This window comes from Hypanus sabinus, chromosome 27 (genome assembly GCF_030144855.1).
Source record: "Hypanus sabinus isolate sHypSab1 chromosome 27, sHypSab1.hap1, whole genome shotgun sequence".
Lineage (NCBI taxonomy): Eukaryota > Metazoa > Chordata > Chondrichthyes > Myliobatiformes > Dasyatidae > Hypanus > Hypanus sabinus.
In genome coordinates, this window is record NC_082732.1 from 10,425,886 (window position 1) to 10,446,714 (window position 20,829).

General features: G+C 41.4%; 1 protein-coding gene across 1 annotated transcript; it reads right to left on the reverse strand.

Moving 5' to 3' along the window:
- Positions 1 to 312: 312 nt before the first annotated feature.
- On the reverse strand, positions 313 to 19,864 carry LOC132381987 (uncharacterized). The gene is made up of 5 exons (XM_059951733.1): positions 19,658 to 19,864; positions 14,768 to 14,913; positions 5,243 to 5,350; positions 3,454 to 3,557; positions 313 to 1,922 (listed from the first exon to the last, which is right to left on the reverse strand). The coding sequence occupies exons 1-5, from the start codon at positions 19,799 to 19,801 to the stop codon at positions 1,750 to 1,752; spliced, it is 675 nt and encodes a 224-aa protein (XP_059807716.1). The 5' UTR covers positions 19,802 to 19,864; the 3' UTR covers positions 313 to 1,749.
- Positions 19,865 to 20,829: the final 965 nt, after the last annotated feature.

Genomic DNA, 20,829 nt, shown 5'->3' on the forward strand with positions numbered 1-20,829 from the left:
TTTGGTATTGCAGTATAGAATAAGTGATTTCTAATTGGTTGATTCTTATCTATAGATTTTTCCATCAGCTCTCCAAAGATCAATTGTGCTTCTTTCCTGACTTCTTAAGGAACCTTGGATTAAAACACCAGAATCCTACCCCCAGTTAGTCACACTTCAATGATTAGAAAGATGTATTATTAAGGATGAGGTTTTCACAGTATTTGGAGGCATAAGGTAAACTAAATTCAGCATCATTTTCTTAAGGGGAAATATTGCCTGACAGACTTGTTGGAAATTCTTTGAGGAAATAACAAGCAAGGTAGATAAATAGTCACTGAGTGTTGTTTACTTAGATTTACAGAGAGCCTTGGACAAGGTGCCATACATGAAGCAACTGAACAAGATAAAAACCTATGGAATTACAGGAAAGACACTAGCATAGACAGAAGAGTGATTGACTGGCAGGAGGCAAAGAGTAAAAGTAAAGGGGACTATCCTGATTGGTTGCCAGTGACTAATGGAGTTCAGCAAGTTGTCGGTACTGGGGCCTCTTCTTTTCACATTATATGTCAATGATTTGAATGATGGAATTGATGGCTTTGTGGCTTACTTTGCAGATGATACAGAGATAGATGGAGGGACAAATGGTGTTGAGGAAGCAGGAAGTTTGCAGAAAGGTTTAGACAGTTCAGGTGAATAGGCAAAGAAATAGTGTAGGGAAATGTATTGTCATGTACTTTGGAAGAAGGAATAAAGGCAGAGACTACTTTCTGAATAGGAAGAAAATTCAAAAATCATCAGTGCAAAGGGACTTGGGAGTCCTTGAGCAGGATTCCCTAAAGCTTAAATAACAGGTTGAGTCAGTGGTAAGGAAGGGAAATGCAAAATCATGGAGTATTTTTTAAAATGTAGGTTGGTAGGTTCTTGATTAGTCAGGGTGTTTAAAGGTTACAGGAGATAGCAAAAGAAAGGGATTGCAAGATACATCAGCCATGATGGAATGGCTGAGCAGACCCAATGCACTGAGTGGCCTAATTCTGCTCCTATGCCTTATGGTCTTATAGTCTTAACATAGGTAAGTTAGCTTTGATCACAGCAAGGAGAGGACAGCTGATATTGCACCATGATCCAAAACAAAGGATAATTTCATCCAACAAGATACTTTAAAAGGGAACAGAAGTTTGAAATATTGTTAACCCAGAGCTGCAGACAGAAACTGCACAAAATTCAACATAGATTCTGGTTAATAAAATTGTTTTCCCCTCAGACAGAGCCTTCACATAAATCATTAATGTTAAAAAGTTACCACACAACAGACAAAGCATTGATTTGTAGATGAACCATTGAAGACCAATATAACTGTGGTGTGCAGGAATTGACTTGAGGTGTCAACAGTAACTGATGGAGTTACTTCAGTGGAGCTGAAGGAGCCTCAGGAAAGTTTATCCCCATCATTTCTTTTGTGGGAGGTTTCAAGAACAGCTGCCAGTAAACAGATTTCTGAGAGCTTACTTGGCAAATGATCTTGGAATTTGAATCCATAATGCTGATGAAGGCTATAGGTTTTTCCTCCATAAAAAGACACACAAAAAAGGAATTACAAGTTATGTTTTAAAACAGTATCTAAAGGAGTGAGGCCTGTCATGGTGTTTTATATTGAAATATACTCTTACTGATGGCTGTGGTACCAACAGCTGAGATATTGGTTAACTTTGTATTAGAATGAAGAGGGTTACATATTGTAAATGTCCCAGGGAAACTGCTCAATCAGAACAAGTTTGTTTTCAGCATGAGTTCAGTAAACTCTTCCATGTTCACTGTACCATCACCTTTAGTGTCCACTCCTTTGATCATCTCCTGTAAATCTTCATTTGAGAAGTAAACACCCGCAGACTTGCAGGCATCTTTGAGATTGTCAAAAGTGATCTTCCCATCACTGTCTGCAAGTAATCATATTTAAGCACGTATTAAAAAGCCACTTAATTTTCCACAGACTGCTTATGCTCGAATCTGGAGCAAAAAGAAAACTGCTGGAAGATCTCAGTGGGTTGAGCAGCATCCGTGGGGAGATTCCTGATGCAGGGCTTCAGCCTGAGCCATCAGAAATTCCTTCGTGGCCTGGCCCACAGAGTTCCTCCAGCAGGTTCTTTGTCATACTTTTTGTTTTTGTTTTTTTAACATTTTTCTCACTGGAACAAAACTAAGCAGAACATTTGATACTCTTAAAACTGTTTAACTGCTAGAAGCTTGAAGCAACAAAATGGTAATTGTACCACAAAATCTGGTGTGGAGGTTCAAACAATATCGCCAAATTAATTCACCAACTTGTTGGTATTTCCCCAGAGTTAATGGGGAGCATGCTATGTCACAGCCACAGAGCGATACAGCGAGGACATGTGCCATTCAGCCCATTGAGTCCATGCTGACTATCAGGTAAAGTGCACTGGGCAGAACTGGCACCAGCTGTGACCTTATTCTCCAGGACACACAGTGAGCATAGCACCAAGGGTGAACCACTGCAGAAAGATGCTCCACAGCAACATCAATGCAAGCTCACAGCTTTAAAATTGAGAAAACTCTAAAATGATGGCATGTGAATTTTAATTCTTATTAACAATCATATTACCCTATTTTACAACAAATAATAAATGTATTAACAACAAGCTGTTCTTTTCATAAAATATTCATGTGTTAACAAGCAAGTTACATACAAAATCCAAAAGGAACTTAGCAGTTCAGACACCATCTATGGATAGGGAATAAACAGTTAACATTTTAAGCCAAGATCATTCATTGAGGATAAAGGAAAAGGTTGAAAATGATTGTGACAACTGTGATGTCTTTAGAAAATGGATCTAACACAGAGCATGTGTAATGTGAAAAATCAGAAATTTCATGCATTTGTTTCATGAACATTTTAATTGTGTGGTGTTCAATAATGAAAATAAATTAAAGTAGAGCAGAAGCAGGCTGTTATATAAGAATTCATGAAAAGCTTGGGAAGAAGAAGGGAAGCAAATCTCCAGTGCCTGAGTACAAAAACATGGATCTTTGAAGGTTGAATATTCAATTCAGTTATGCACGAAACCTGCTGGCTCTTACTCTCTACCTTGAGATATTGTTAAGGTCACTTAAAGAACAAAAGGATGTTTGACTTTTTTTAAAAAACAGAAACTGTCAGAAGATTTGCAATGAAAGAGGACTAGGTATTTGGAAGAATAAAAATTACCATGGAAAATGTACAGTTCTTTCAGAGAACTGACGCAGAGGGTATGTGAAAGGACTCTTTCAGTCCTGAGATCTATGACTCTGGGTACATCGTCTTGACTACAAATAATGCATCTGAGCAAAAGATGTCATTATATTTGTCAAAACCTATGCAATATTTTCATTGCTGCAGTTCTACCTCTCATCATTTTTGTGAACACATGATTCAGTTATCTAGTGATAAAATCTGTCTTGATGACTCACCACAATCAAAGAGATCAAATCCCTGTTTAATTTCCTCAAAGACGTCTCTGGCATCCCCCTGATATTCTATCACAATCTGAAGGAAATCATGGAAACTCACATTGCTGTGGGAAAACAGAAAGACAGCAAATTGAGAAGTGTAAGAGCAAGCCACCAGATGATAGAGCAGTGAAACAGGAAGATCCCATAAACTCTTCTCAGGCTTCCAGCGGGGTATAAGTATCCGTTATAACCAACGTTTTGATGATCAACACTGCCATCTTCATCCGGGTATTCATAAACCCGTAGTCCGGTCCACTGGTATTTATAACCCCATAGTCTGTCCCTTCTGATTGGTTTGGTCCTCATCCAATCAGGTTTCTGCTCTCCCACCTTGTTTATAATCAAATTCCAGTTCTCACGTAGAGTGAGACTTTTGCCTTTGTTAAAATTCTTTTCCTCTAGTTTTATTTCAATGGCTTCCTTTAGCAGGCAGTCCCAGAAGCCATTGGTGTGGCACAGTAGTTTTGTGCCATCTAAGTCAATCCTATGGCCACTGTAAATGCAATGTTCTGCTGCCACCAATTTCTCTGGGTAACACAAGCTGATACACCTCCTATTCTCCTTAATTCTGGTTACCACTGTGTGTCCTTTCTGGCCAATACACGCTACACAGCATTCACAGGGAATCCTGTTCACACCAGCTGGCCTGAGTCCCGGGTTATCTTTGAACCACATAAGCTGTGATTTATGATTTTGTGTTTGTGTTTGTGGATACAATATTTCTTCAGGATCCTGGCGTTCCTTCCAGAAACCGTGGAGATATAAAGAAGACAGGCGGTAGTAACGGGTTCTTCCTTGTTGTTAGGCTTCCTGGTTTTTACGTCAGCCCTTTTAAGGACCCAATCAAATCCTTTACACAAGTCCCTGACTAACATCAGTTTCTGGAACCTCCCATGATAATGTCACAGTGAGGTCAACTGTGCACTGATTCCACCTCCAGCAGACATCAGCATGTTCAGAAAAAGTATGGAGTCACTGAGATATAGCACAGAGTCAGGCTCTTCAGACCAATGAAAAACACCAACCACCAACCATCTGTTTACTGTAAATCTACATTATTCTCATTTTTTATGTTCTCCACCATTTGCATCAACTCTCCTCAGATTTTACCACTCATCCAGACATGAGGGGCAATTAATAGTGGCCGGTTAACCTACCAATCCACGTGCCTTTGGATGTGGGAGGAAATCAGAACGCCCGGAGGAAACCCACAAGGTTACAGGGGTAGCACAAGAGAAGCTGAGGAATTCTGGGAATTAGACTGCATCACCGGGGTAACGGACAATTGACGCTGATGTTTCAGGTTAAGGCACTTTATCTGAACTAAAAATAAAAGGGAGAGCTAATATAAAAAGGTGAAAGGAAGTGGTGAAGTAAGTGCTGGCTGACGATATATGGATGCAGCTGAGCAGCAGTGGCAGAGGTAATGAGGAAGAGAGTGTGGAAATAGTAACAGAGGCTGGGAGGTGCTAGGTCTGATTGGTAAGGTCACAGGGAGAACGTGGAAACTTCACACAGTTCTCCATGTGACTACCCTACTTCGATCTACCCTCCCCACTTCCCTCACTTGAGGTCAATATTAAAGCAGGGTTTCTGGAGCTGTGAGATATCTGCTCTACCAGCTATACCATCCGATGGATGGATTATATATCAAATAACATACAGCGTAGGCATTCAACAAAATAAAAAGTGCAGACAAACATGCTTAACTATTGCAGGAAAAATAGCCAATAATTGCTACACTTACTTTTCTTTTAAATGCCCCAAATTGCTCATCATTTTCCTCAATTCCTCCTGGTTAACACCAAAACCAAGGATCCGTAGAGCTGCAAGAACCTCAGCTGAGTTAAGATACCTAAGTTAAAATGACTGATTAAAATACATTTTTATTGTTAAATAAATTAACACCCACAAGTTCATGTATAGCCGTTGATCTGAAAACAAATTGTTGGTAATATGTAATTCTGATAAAATGTCATCAATTATATTCTTCTCTTTTTTGTAGATGCTGACTGACCATTGAATATTTCCTAAGATTTCTGCTTTTATTGCCAATTTCTGGCATTTGCAATCGTTTTCATTTTCTATAAATTTCCAACAATGTGTTGCTTGATTAGAATTTAACTGAAAAGTAAGTATTTTCTGGTGCATTGGAAACAAATGTGAAGCATCCATTAATTTACAAGAGACATCGTTTATATGAGTAAGGGCTCTCTGTGGCTTGGGATATAGCTTATCTTACATTGGAATGTAATCCCAACTAGTTATCCAGGTGCAGTGCACTCTGATATTCTTCCTCAGGACTTTGGTAGCAGCTAACTAGATAATCTTTGCCAAGCTCCTTTCTAAATCTCTGGGGCCCTGCTTCCAATTTTTCTTTTAACATGCTTTGCTGGTAACATTTTTCCATAAAGGGAATTGAAATTTGTTGGTACATTAATCTTGAATAACATCCAATAGTTCGTAAATTTGCGATTTTACACCTCAAAACTCCTGAGAATGCCAGATTATCAGAATTTTACTATTACAATAAATAACTGATTGTTGCTGGACCAAACTCAAACCCATACTTCTTTGATCCACTTAAGTGCTTTAAGCACATGCTGACTGACCCAGTTTATTAATTGGGACCTAGGAGTATTCCACAATGGAGCTGGAAGAACACAACAGCTCAGGCAGCATATGTGGAGAGAAATGGACAGTCAATGTTTCAGTTTGAGAGCCATCTGAATTCATGATATAGGAGACAGTGGCCTGATGATTGTCACAGAGGCTTGGTCCAGTGGAAGTTAAGAGTCCTGCTGTCTGATTCCGGCATCTGCCATCTTTTGTGCACCCAGAAGGATGATAACCAAGGGAAAACATTTCAGTTTGATGCTGTTGATGTTTCTGATTGGTGCATTTTCCTTCACCTGTTATTCCTCAAATGTTACCTCTCTGTTTATACATGTTAGTACACAACCTGGCTACCCAACACTGGCTGTAACATGGACATCGTAGTATTAGAAATTAAAACAGAGAATGCTGGGAACACTCAGCATCCACAGAAAGTGAAATAGTCAGTGTTTCAGATCTGGGATTGTTCATCATTGATTCTTATTCTTAGCTCGACTAAGATGTCGTTCAGCTTTGTGACAATCCTTTCTGGTTTTATTTTTATAAAGTCATGTAGCACTGAAAGAAATTCCCCATGGCCCTGCATGTCCATGCAGCTTATTATCTCTCCATCATATTCATCCGGTTGCCAAGCTTCACAACAGCACCCCCATGATCAGTTCAGCTGCAGCCAACCATTGAAATGACCTTGATCCAGTATACTAATTGTTTGCATGTCGTCCTGCAAGCACAAAGTTACACAGCACAGAAGTAGGCCATTCATACCAACCAGAAATCCTCTCCAAGTTCATTCCATCTGCCACTGTGTTCTAAGCCTTTTCAGTCCATGTGCTTGTCCAAATGTCCTTTAAAATTTGTCACTGTACCTGCCTTTACCAATTCCTATGGCAGCCTATTCCATTTACAGTACGTACCACTATGTGCAGAAAAAGGTGTCCTTCAAGTCCTTCTTGAAACTCTCCTCTCTTGTCTTAAACCTATGCCTTCTGGTGCTTGACTCTCCAGCCATGGGGAAAAACTGAGTGCATCTATCCAACTTATACCTCTCATGATTATTATATACTCTTCTGTAAGTCTGGCTGGTGGCATAGTGGCATCAGTGCCGGACTTCTGAGTGAAGTCTCCCAGGTTCGTATCCAGCCGGCTCCCTTGCACGCTTTCCATCCGTGCTGAGTTGAGTGTCGAGCTAGCAACTTGGCCTTGTGAAAATAAGAAAGCCTGCTAAAAAATGTCATGATGACGTCCCAACGACTCCACTCAGTGTTAGGGGCTTTCTTCACCACTCAGTCTGCTATGCCCCAAGCAAAAGAGTCTATCCTGTCCAACCTCATCTTATAATTCATCTCCTCAAGTCATATCAACATCCTTGTAACTTTTGTTCTGCACTCTTTTCTACTGTATACTAGAGTGACCAAAACTGAGTACGATACTCCAAGTGGAGCCTTGCCGGTGTCTTGTACAACCTATACATGACCTGCCAGCTTTCATAATCAATGCCCTAACTGACGAAGGCTAGTGTGCCAAAAGACGTCTTCACCATCATGTTTACCTGTCACCACACTTTCAGGGAACCATATACCCAAACTTATAGGTCCCTCTATTCTGCCACACTGATAAGACAATGCAGTGTCATCATTTATTCTAATGTGTATATTCAGTCTTGATTTCACCAGACATCCTGTGAATTCCAGCAAAAAGGGTCTGTGATACAAGACATAGGAGTAGAATTAGGCCATTCAGCTCATCAAGACTACTCTGCCATTCCATCACAGCTGACTTGTTATCCCTCTTACCTCCGTTCTCCTACCTTCTTCTCGTAACCTTTGACACCCTGATTAATCAAGAACCTATCAACCTCCACCTTAAGTACTCCCAATGACTTGCCCTACAGAGCGACACAGCTATCTGTGGCAATGAATTCCACAGATTCACCACCCACAGGCTAAATAAATGTTTCTTCATCTCTGATCCGTCTCATCAAAGATGTTCCTCTATTTTGAGGCTGTACCATCTGGTCCTAGAAACCCCCAGTATAGGGGACATATTCTTCACATCCACTCTATCTAGGCTTTTCAATATTGCTAGTTTTCAATGAGATCCCCATTCATCCTTCTAAATTCCAGTAAATACAGGCCCACAGCTATCAATCACTCCTCATATGTTAACATTTTCATTCTTGTTAACATCCTCCAATGCCAGCATTTCTTTTAGATAACAGGTCACAATACCCTAAGTGTGGTCTGACCAATGCCCTATAAAGCTTCAGCATTACATCCTTGCTTTTGTATTCTAGTTCTCTCAAACTAAGTGCTCACATTGCATTTGCCTTCCTTATCACCCTCTCAAACTGTAAGTTAATCTTTAGTGAACCCTGCTTAAGGACTCCCATGCCTCTTTGTACCTTAGATTTTTGAATTTTCTCACCATTTAGAAAATAGTCCAGGTCTTTATTCCTTCTAACAAAGTGCATGACAGGCACTTCCCTACACTATATTCCATCTGCCACTTCTTTGCCCATTCTTCCATTCTGTCTAAGTCCTTTTGCAGACACGTTGCTTCCTCAACACTACCCAACCTTCTATTAATCTTCTGCATCATTCACAAAGCCATTAATACCTTCATCTAAATCATTGACGTATAACTTGAAAGGAAGCAATCCCAACACTGACCCCTGCAGAACACCAGTACTCACCAGCAACCAACCAGAAAAGGACCACTTTATCCCCACTCTTTGCCTCCTGCAAGTCAGCCAGTCTTGTATCCATGCAAGTAACTTTCTGGTAATACTATGGGGTCTTATTGTGATAGGCAGCTTCATGTATGGCACCTTGTCAAAGGTCTTCTGAAAATCTAAATAAACAACAACGACTGATACTCCTTTGTCTACTTTACCTGTTACTTCCTCAATGAATTCCAACAGATTGGTCAGGCAGGATTTCCCCATACGGAAATCATTCTGACATTGGCCTCTTTTGTCATGTTACTCCAAGAACTCCAAAATCTCATCTTAATAAAGGACTCCAAGATCTTTCCAACCACTGAAATCAAGCTAACTGGCCTATCATTTCCTTTCTTCTGGTTCACTCCCTTCTTAAAAAATGGAGTGGAATTTGCAATTTTCAAAACCTCCAGAACCATTCCAGAGTCTAGTGATTCTTGAGAGGTCATTACTAATACCTTTACAATCTCTTTCAGAACCCTGGGGTGTAGTCCATCTGGTCCAGGTGATCTATTGACCTTCAGAATTTTCAACTTCCCAAGAAGCTGCTTCTTACTAATTGCAAATGTACTCACTTTTGCCCCCGACACCTTCCTTTTCTGACATTCTGCTAGTGCCTTCCACAGTGAAGACTGAAATAAAATACTTATTAAGGTCTTCCACCATTTCTTTGACCCCCATTAGTACATATGTCATTACATGTTTCATTTTACAGTGACCCAATATCTACTCTCATCTCTCTTTTACTCCATAAATATCTGAAAAACTTCTTGTATCGTTTTTTATATTTTGTCTAGCATACTTTCATATTTCATTTTTTCTCTCTTTATGTCTTTAGTTGCCTTGCATTGATTTTTAAAAGCTTCTTAATCCTTTACCTACCCATTAATTTTTGTTACATTATATGCCCTCTCTTTTGCTTTGATGCAGTCTTTGACTTCCCTTGTCAGCTACTGTTGCCTCATCCCTTTAAAATAATTTTTCATCTTTAGGATGTAATTTTCCTGCAGCTTCCAACTTTCTCCCAGAAACCCAGCATTGCTATTCTGATAGTATCCCCTTCCCTTCAACTTTAGCCAGCTCCTCTCTCGTGCTTCTGTAGTTTCCTTTACTCCATTGTAATACTGATACATCATTTTTAACTTCTCCTTCTCAAACTGCAGGATGAATTCTATCATAATATGATCACTGTCTTCGATGGGTTCCTTTACCTTAAGCTCCCTAACCAAATCTGTGTCATTACATAACACTAAATCCAGAATTTCCATTTCCCTTGTGAGCTTAACCACAAACTGTTCTAAAAAGCCATCTCCTAGCCATTCTACAAGTCTCCTCTCTTGGGGTCCAGCACCAACCTGATTTTTCCAATCTACCTGTGTGTTGAAATTCCCCATGACTATCAGAAATCTCCCTTTTGATATATCTTTTCTATTTCCCACTTTAATTTGTAGCTCACATCCTGGCTACTGTGCAGAGGCTTGTATATTTCTCCTATCAGGGTCTTTTTACACTTCCAGCTTCTTAACTCTGCCCACAAGGGTTCTTCTGATACTAGATCACCTCATTCTAAGGATTTGATTTCAATTTTTACCAACAGAGCCAAACACACCCTCTGTCTACCTGTCTATTCTTTTGATACAACTTGTATCCTTAGATGTTAAGCTCCCATCTGTCCTTTCAGTCAAAACTCAGCAATGCCCAGGGCTTCATTCCTGCCAATTTCTAACTGTGCTGAAAAATCACCTACCTTATTCTGCATACTGTGTACATGTAAATATAACACCTTCAGTCCTGTGTTCATCGCCCTTTTTGATATTAGCCCCCTGTTACCTTTTAACTCATCCTACTGACTGCAATTTCGCTCTGTCTTCTGTCTGTCCTTCCTCACAGTCTCACTACACACAGTTGTATACCAACTGCCCCATTTTCAGCCCTATCACTCTGGTTCCCTTCCCCCTGCCAAATTAGATGAAGCCCTCACTAACAGCTCCAGCAAACCTGCCTGCAAGGCTTTTAGTCCCCTTTGAGCTCAGGAGTAACCCATCCTTTTTGTACAGGCCATACCTCCCCCAGAAGAGATTCCAATGATTCAGGAATCTGAAACCCTGCCCCCTGCACCAGTTCTTCAGCCTCACATTGATCTGCCAAATCATCCTATTTTTACCCTCACTGGCGCATGCCACAGGCAGCAATCCAGAGGTTACTACCCTCAAGGTCCTGCTTTTCAGCTTTCTACCCAACTCCTTATTTTCTCTCATCAGGACCTCATCCCTTTTTGTAGCTATGTACTTAGTACCACAATGTACCATGACTTTCCACTGTTTACCCTCTACTTGAATGACGTGGATCTGATCAGAGACATCCCTTACCCTGGCACCTGAAAGGCAACGTACCATCTTTCATATCCTCAGAATCTGCTGTCTGCTCCTCTAATTATCTATCACTACTAAACTCCTCTTCTCCTGCACCCCCCCCCCTTCCTATCTGAGCCACAGCAACAGACTCTGTGCCAGAGGTCAGGTTACAGCGGCTACTTCCGGTGGGTGCCCCCCCTCCCCCAGAAGTACCCATATCGGTGTACTTATTATTGAGGGGAACTGTCACAGAGGTACTCTGCACTCACTGCCTATTCCCTTTCCCTCTCCTAACAGTCACTAAGGTACCTGCTTCCTGTCAACCTAGGGGTGGCTACCTCCCTGTAGCTCCTTACTATCACTTCCTCAGTCTCCTGTATGAGCCGAAGGTCACTGAACTGCAGGTGCAGCTACTGAGCATGGTCCTTCGGGAGCTGCAGTTCGGTGCACTTTGTGCAGATATACGTAGCTACTGGGGAGACTGGATATCGCCTAAAGTTCCCATATCTCACACAAGGAGCATACCATTAACTCTGGAACCATTCTCAGCACACTAGTTATGTACTAACAGAAAAAAAAAACTTACTAGAAACTTAATTAGTTTGCCTAAATGCAATGTTAGCATTAATTTCAAGAAGACTAGAATATAAAGGCAAGTATGTAATGCTGAGGCTTTATAAGGCATTGGTCAGAACACACTTGGAATATTGTGAGCTGTTTTGGGTCTCTTATTTAAAGAAGGACATGTTGGCATTGTAGAGGGTTCAGAGGAGGTTCAGGAGAATTATTCCAGAAATGAAAGGATTAACATGTGAGGAGTAAATGATGGCCCTGAGCCTGTACTCATTGGAGTTTAGAAGGATGAGGAAGATCTCATAGAAACCTGTCAAATATTTAAAGGCCTAATTAGAGTGAAGGTTGAAAGGATGTTTCCTATAGTTGAGGAGTCTCAGACAAGAGGATACAGGTTAGGACATCCTTTAGAACAGAGGTGAGGAGGAAATAATTTAGCTAGCAGTGGTGACTCTGTGGAATACACTGCCACTGATGTCTGTGGAGGTCAAGTCATCGGGTATATTTAAAGCAGAGGTTGATAGCAAAGGCATTAAAGGTTATAGGGAAAGGCAGAAGACTGGTGTTGAGAAGGGTAATAAATCAGTCCTGATGGGATATCAGAGCAGTCTCACTGGGCCGAATAGTCTAATTCTTACGGTCTTTTGTTCATTTTCCCCAGATAATAGATTTAATGTGACAGTGAAAATTAAATAGTGATTTACATATAATTTATATTCTGTATGTTATCTATGCCTGTGATGCTGTTGTGATTTTTTCGTTGTATCTCTACCTCACCATACTTGTGTACATGAAAATAAAATTATCTTTTATCTACATCTATTTTACTTATTTAGAGATGTGGCATGGAACAGCCCTTCCAGCCCAACGAACATCACCGCCCAGCAAACCACCTAATTAACACCACCCTAATCACAGGACAATTTACAGTGACCAATTAACCAACTAACTGATAAGATGTGAGAGAATAGGACCACTGAAGTGTAACAGTGGAAAAGTGTGTATGAAACCAGAGGAGATAGCAGAGATACTTAATGAATACTTTGCTTCAGTATTCATTACGGAAAGGATCTTGGTGATTGTAGGGGTGATTAACAGCAGACTGAAAAGCTTGAGTATATAGACATTAAGAAAGAGGATGTGCTGGAGCTTTTGGAAAGTATCAAGTTGGATAGGTCTCTGGGACTGGACGAGATGTACCCCAGGCAAGATATGGGAGGCAAGGGAGGAGATTGCTGAGCCTCTGGCGATGAACTTTGCATCATCAATGGGGACAGGAGAGGTTCCAGATGATTGGAGCATTGTAGATGTTCTTCCTTTATTCAAGAAAGGGATTAGAGATAGCCCAGGAAATTATAGACCAGTGAGCCTTACTTAGTTGGTAAGTTGATAGAAAAGATCTTGAGAGGCAGGATTTATGAACATTTGGAAAGGCATAATATGATTAGGAATAGTCATCAAGGCTTTGTCAAAGGCAGGTCGTGCCTTACAAGCCTGATTGAATTTTTTGAGGATGTGACTAAAAACATCAATGAAGATAGAGCAGTAGATGTAGTGTATATGGCTTTCAGTAAAGCATTTGATAAGGTATCCCATGCAAGGCTTATTGAAAAGGTAAAGAGGCATGGGATCCAAGGAGACCTTGCTTTGTGGATCCAGAACTGGCTTGCCCACAGAAGGTAAAGTGTGGTTGTAGACGGGTCATATTCTGCATGGAGGTCGGTAACCAGTGGTGTGCCTCAGGGATCTGTTCTGGGACCCCTACTCTTCGTGACTTTTATAAATGACCTGGATGAAGAGATGGAGGGATGGGTTAGTAAATTTGCTGATGACACAAAGATTAGGGGTGTTGTGGATAGTGTGGAGGGCTGTCAGAGGTTACAGCAGGACATTGATAGGGTACAAAACTGGGCTGCTGAGTGGCAGATGGAATTCAACCCAGATAAGTGTGAGGTGGTTCATTTTGGTAGGTCAAATATGATGGGAGAATATAGTATTATAGTATTCTGTTGGTAGTGTGGGGGATCAGAGGGATCTTGGGGTCCGAGTCCATAGGACACTCAAAGCTGCTGCGCAGGTTGACTCTGTGGTTAAGAAGGCATACAGTGTATTGACATTCATCAATCGTGGGATTGAGCTTAGGAGCCGAGAGGTAATGCTGCAGCTATATAGGACCCTGGTCAGACCCCACTTGGAGTACTGTGCTCAGTTCTGGTCACCTCACTACAGGAAGGATGTGGAAACCATAGTAAGGGTGTAGTGGAGATTTACAAGGATGTTGCCTGGATTGGAGAGCATGCCTTATGAGAATAGGTTGAGTGAACTCTTTCTCCTTGGAGTGACGGAGGATGAGAGGTGTCCTGATAGAGGTGTATAAGATGATGAGAGACATTGATCGTGTGGATAGTCAGAGGCTTTTTCCCAGGGCTGAAATGGCTAGCACAAGAGGACACAGTCAGGGGTAAGTTTTTTTACGCAGAGAGTGGTGAGTGCGTGGAATGGGCTGCCGGTGATGGTGGTGGAGAATGATATGATAGGGTCTTTTAAGAGACTCCTGGATCGGTACAGGGAGCTTAGAAAAATAGAGGGCTGTGGGTAACCCTAGGTAATTTCTAAACTAAGTTCATGTTCGGCACAGCATTGTGGGCCGAAGGGCCTGCATTGTGCTGTAGGTTTCCTATGTTTCTAACCAGTGCATCTTTGGACTGAGGGAGGAAACCAGAGCATACAGAAAAATCCCAGGGAATTGAACTCTGAACTCCGGAACACCTCGAGCTTCAAATAGTGTCACCCCAACTGCTGTGCCACTGTGGCACCCATTGAACTGAGCTAACTGTGTATACAAAGAGTCTTAGATGCCTGGAGATGTGAAAATGTTATAAAAATGGACAAAGATCTGATAACAATCGCTAAGACGCACTTAGATAGCAATTAATTTGGCATCAAGTTGGGACAGAAATCATGGGTCATAGAACCTGTTCCTATATTAAAAGTCTGTTACCACACTCACCCGACTTTATTTGTGTCAGACTTGTTGAACACTATCCTGAGATCTCTGATGTCCTGGGGTGTTAACTCCTGCTGGATTCTGCTAGGTAACCTTCCACAAACTATTTCTTGACTCTCTTCTTTCCACTCTTGAAGAAAAGCCAGCAGCTGCAGAAGGAATTTCAGAGGTTAGGAATCCCTAATACCTTGGGCTTCATAAAATAACCTACCTGTTCAGAAACTTGTATTTAGAAAGATAGAAGCATAGAAAACCCACAGCTATGCCAAACATGATGTCCTTTCCTTATAAATTAGCTAAGGTTACCCATAGCCCTCTATTTTACTAAGCTCCATGTACTTATCTAAAGACTCTTAAAAGACCCTATCGTATCTGCCTCCACCACCATTGCTGGCAGCCCATTCCACGCACTCACCACTCTCTGCATTAAAAAAAACTTACCCCTGACATCTCTTCTGTACCTACTTCCAAGCACCTTAAAACTGCGCCCACTCGTGCTAGCCTTTTCGGCCCTGGGACGAAGCCTCTGACTATTTAGACAATGTCTCTACTCTAGCAGACTATACCAAGATGCCTGAAAGTTGTAAGACACCTGATGTGGATCCCTTATCAAAGAAAAGCTGCATTGATCACTTAACCATCACAGGTAAAATCCTTCCCCTCTTGAGCACATCTACAAGTTAAGCTGTCGCAGGAAAGCAGCATCCATTGTCAAGGACCTCCACAATCTAGGCCATGCTCTTCTTATTGCTGCAATCAGGAAGGAGATACAGGAACATCAGGCTCCACACTACCAGGCTTAGGAACAGTTACTACCTCTCAACCATTAGGCTCTTGAACTGGGGTGTATTATTCCACAACCCATGAAGTCACTTTCAAGGGCTCTGCAACATAGGTTCTCAGTATTTATTATGCATTTTTTATGATATTATCTTGTCTTTCTTTCCCTTTTTTGCACAATTTGTTGTCATTTGCACATTGGTTGTTCATCAGTCTTTGTGTTTGCAGTTCGTCATTGATTCTCTTGTGTTTCTTTCTACTTACCGTGATTACCCAAAGGAAAATGAATCTCAATGTTGTACGTGGTGATATGTATGTACTTCGATAATCAACTTACTTAAATTTTCAGCTTTGCAATGAGACCCTCAGCATGTGAGCAGTTTGTGACATAATAGGATTTCATTTGGGGGTGAGAGTCTGGAGGGAGGGGTGAGAAGAAAGAATAATCCCCACCCTCAATAAAAACTGCAACTTGACTTTGCTAATCAGTGAAGTCTTAGCTAATCAAACGCACAATGCTTTGGATACACACTATTCATTTTAACTTATTTATTGGGCTCGAATGAATAGAATAGTCTATTCAGCCCCTTTGTACCTGATCTGTCTTTAGTATCTGACTGATCAGCCACTTTCTAGCAGTAATCTCATTTCTCGTTTCCCTTAATATCCAAAAACCTATTGACTGAAAATACTCAGTGACTGAGCTTCCACAGCCCTCTTGGGCAAAGAAATCCAAAAATTACTTATAGCCCCTGGAGCTATAAGATTGCAGAGAGGTGTGGGCACATCCTAGTCCATCGCACAAACCAGTCTCCTCCCCCCCCCGGCACCCCCCACTGATTCTGTCTGCATTCTCTGCTGGCTCGGGAAAGCAGCCAATATAATCAGGGAACCCTCCCCTCTCAGTCATCCTCTCTTATTCCCCTCCCATTGAGAAGATACAAATGCCTAAAAGTACATACCACCAGGTTCAGGGACAGCAGCTACCCCACTGGTAAAAGACCTTTGACCCTTATTTGATAAAGATGAACTCTTGATATCTTAACCAATCTCATCATGGACTTTGTTTGTCTGTCTGCACTACATTTTCTTTGTAAATATATTACTATATTCTGCACTCTGTTACTAATTTCCTTTTGCCTATATCAATGTCCTCCCACGGAATGATCTATCTAGATGGCAGACAAATATTTCTCACTGTATATTGGTATGTGCAACAATAATAAACCAGTTACTTGTTCTTGTTCTGAGTTATGTCACAACCATGGGATACAACATCCCCAGTAAGTATTTTCAGACCATGGCCAGAGCCCATGTCTGAAGAGTTTGACATAATAGGCCTAGTTTTCATGGAAACCCAAGTAGGACATGAGGAAAGAAACTATTAAGCAGCAAATAGTTAAGGTGGCTTCTGGGTTGGATTGTTATCTACAGCTGGAGAGACTGCAGGTGGACAATGACTAGGTTGTCTCAGTCCAAAGGCCTGGCTTCAGACTGCTCCTTCTCGCAACCAGCAGAGGTGGAACATCAGATGGTCATGAAGTCAGAGTTACGTAACATGGCTCTTTTCATCCACTAGGTACCCAGTTACCTGCACTGCATCCATAGCTTTTTGTGCCTTGGAGTTTCAAGTGCACATCTCAATTTTATAAGAATACCTCTCTCCAATATCACACCTTTAGTTCCAGATGTCAACTGCTGTCTGGGTGAATAAGTTCCTCCTCACACCTCTTAGCCTAAATCTACATCCTCTGCTTTCAGAATTCTCTGTTATGGGGACAAGTGAATCACCACTGACACCATCTACAGTATGCGCCGCATGATTTTGGATACCTCAGTTAGATCACTCCTCATCCTCCTCTACTCCAAGAAAAACAAACTCACTCTATCCTTGGTAGGATGGGTAAGAACAGATGTGCGTGAAAAGAAAGAGATATAGTTGAGGGAAGCATTGAAGTTGGAGAAAGGGAAGGACTTTTTCTTTGAAAAGGGAGGACATCTCCTTCTTTCTAGAATGAAAAGGCTCATCCTAAGAGCAGATGTGGTGGAGATAGAGGATTTGAGAGAAGGGGATGGCGTTTTTACAAGTAACAAGGTGGGAAGAGATATAGTTCAGGTAGCTGTGAGAGCTACCCCATGGGTTTATAATAGACATCAGTGGATAAGCTATCTCCAGAGATAGACAGTGAGATCGAGAAAGGGAAGGAAGGTGTTAGAAATGGACCAGGTAAATTTGAGGGCAGGGTGGAAGTTGGAAGCAAAGTGGATGAAGATGACGAGTTCAACATCGGTGCAGGAAGCAGCACCATTGCAGTTGTTGATGTTGCACAGGAAAAGTGTGGGATAGTCACCAGTGTAGGAGAAGTGCAGGACTGGTGCTCCTGCCCCCTTTTCTGTCTTTCCTGGCCTTCTATCTCTTTCACCAATTTACTTCCCAGCTTTTTACTTCATCTCTCACCCTCCTGGTTTCACCTATCACCTTGTCTTTCTCTTTCCCCTTCCCCCACCTTTCAAATCTACTCCTCAGCGTTTTCTCTCCAGTCCTGCTAAAGGGTCTCAACCCGAAATGTCAATTTTTTTCCCCATAGATGCTGCCTGGCCAGCTGAGATCCTTTGGCATTTTGTGTGTGTTCCTCAGATTTCGAGAGTCTGCAGATTTTCTCTTGATCAGCCCTATCCAATTTCTCCTCATTGAAATGCTCCATGCAAGGCAATATCCAAATGAACCCAGAGAGAACTTCAACAAACTCAAGTAACCTGTTTTGGAAACTTAGTAATCCATTTATGGGGAGATTTTCATATCTTTTTATAATCCCCCTTTATTTTCCCTATGACATGTTCTTCACGCACTCCTATCAACTCCCCCCAACCTACACAACACAGGCAATTTATGGTGACCAATTAGCCTACTAATTCATGTGCCTTTGGGATGTGGAAGGAAGACTGCACAGTATCTTCTGGACACTATCCCATCCAACTCCTATCCAGTGTGAAAATAAAAAAAAAGAACAGTAGAAGTTGCATTTCTAAAATAAAAGCAGAAAATGCTGGAAATACTAAACGGGTTAGACGGCTGCTGTGGGAAGTGAAGCAGAGATAATGTTTCAATCAGGGGCCCTTTGTCAGTGCTGAGAAGGTGATGCTAAGAAGCATGCAGCTTATCAAGTTCCTTTTGTTTCCTGCAACACCCACAACATGCTGGAGGAACTCAGCAGGTCAGGCAGTCTAGGCTCGAAATGTCAACTGTTTCTTTCACTCCACAGATACAGCCCGACCTACTGAGTGTTTACGGCATTTTCTGTTTTTACTTTTGAGGCCCTACATTTCACCCCCTTTCGTTTTCCTGGTTTAGGTGCAGAATCCATGAACGTGCCTCGGCAATTCAACCACGTTTGGCACAAGAAGCCAAAGACACATTGAGATCATTGAAGAAAATTAGAAAGCCAACAAACTAGCAGAAGCCACTGAGGAAACAAAAGAGGTGGACTACAGAAAGAAGACCTTCGTCTTTGCTTAATAATTATATTTCAGTATTGGTGCAACACTTTCAACAAATGAGATGGAAAGCAACAGTAAACACACAAAATTCTGGAAATTCAAAGCAACATACACAAAATGCTGGAGGAGCTCAGCAGGTGAAGCAGCGTCCACAGAAATGGGAAAAAAAGAAGTTGATGTTTCAGGCTGAGACCTTCTTCAGGACAGCAATAGACTAGTTAGGGAAATGACAGAGATTAAGTCAGCTCTGTGAACCAGAGGGGCAGAGATAGGGTTAATGCACACAGTCTTTTTATCAGGGAAAGGGAGTCAAAAAAACTCGAGTGTACGGATAGGTTTAAGACAGGAGAGGAGAATTTAAATGAGACCTTAAGGGCATCACCTTCATGCAGAAGGTGGTGAGAGATGAAATGAGCTGCCAGAAGAAGTGGTTGAGAGGAGTACGATAACAACATTTAAAGCATAATTGCCAGAGAGATTTGGGTCAAAAATGGAGCAAATGGGAGAAGCATAGCTGGGTGGCTTGGTCAGCATGAAGAAGTTGGGCCAAAGGACTTGTTTCTATTTTGTATTCCTCTCTGACTCTAACACAATGAGGATCATGAACAACCTTACCTTTTCCCCCAGGGGAACAGGACAAGGCACATCAGCTGGGTTAAAGGAGTCAAGAGGACATTTGTAACTTCCTGAAGCATTTTGAGGCTCATTTCTAGCAACTGATTTCTTTTTCTTCACAATCTTTCTTTTCTTTAAAGGCATTTCTCAGTTCCACATAAAATCATAAGACGCCTATTCAGGGCAACGTGTGATGCTTGGAGGAAACACTTTAAAACTTAGTTACTATTGGCAACCAAAGTCAACAAACTTGGCTGCTCCTGTAGACAGTGTGGTTTGTCGGCAGAGGGAGCTGCTTAAACTGGAACCAGCTCTCTGCTCGTTAGTATGGGAGGAAACTGCAAGAAACAGTCTCAATGCTCACTGAATTAAATAGGCAATTTTAGCTCTCTTAAACTTAGTTTAATTAATATAGTGCCATTGAAAGATCTGGACCTTGTTTATAAAGATCATATTACCTGTTGGGGTTTTTGTTTGATGTTTCCCTTCACTACATTTCCTCTGTAACTTTCACACATCATTCTACATTGTTATAGTTATACTTTATTCTACATCAATGTACTGTGTAATGACTTGATCTGTATGAACAATATGCAAGACAAGGTTAACATAGTATCTCAGTACATATGACAATTATACACCAATACTTACCCAGTTCCAAAGGAACAGAAGAGACTGCTGATGCTTGAATCTGGAACAAAAAAGAAACTGCTGGAAGAACCTAGTTGGTTAAGCCGCATCTGTGGAGACAAAAGTGTAAGTCAACATACCATAGCAAGGTCAGATCTTGACTCAGAGTGTTGACTTGCCCTTTTTGCCTCTGCGGATGCTGCTTAGCCTGCAGTTTGATAAATGGGGATTGGGTAATACCTTAGTGGACTGACTACTAAGGGAAGTGCCCAAAAATGCTTTAACATATAACCGGGAAATGAAGACTTTGATTTTAAAGGTTGTTTGTTCCATTATTTGCTACTTGACTCATGCTGTGGAAATTAAAGTCCCCAGCGAGATTTTATTTAATCAATAAAAAGTAAACCTTAGAAATTAAAGGTCAGAAGTGGCAGAATTGTGGAAATGTAGTAAGACCATAAGACGGTAAGATATAGGAGCAGTATCAGGGCATTTGGCCCATCGAGTCTGCTCCACAATTTCTGCTGAACCATTTTTCTCTC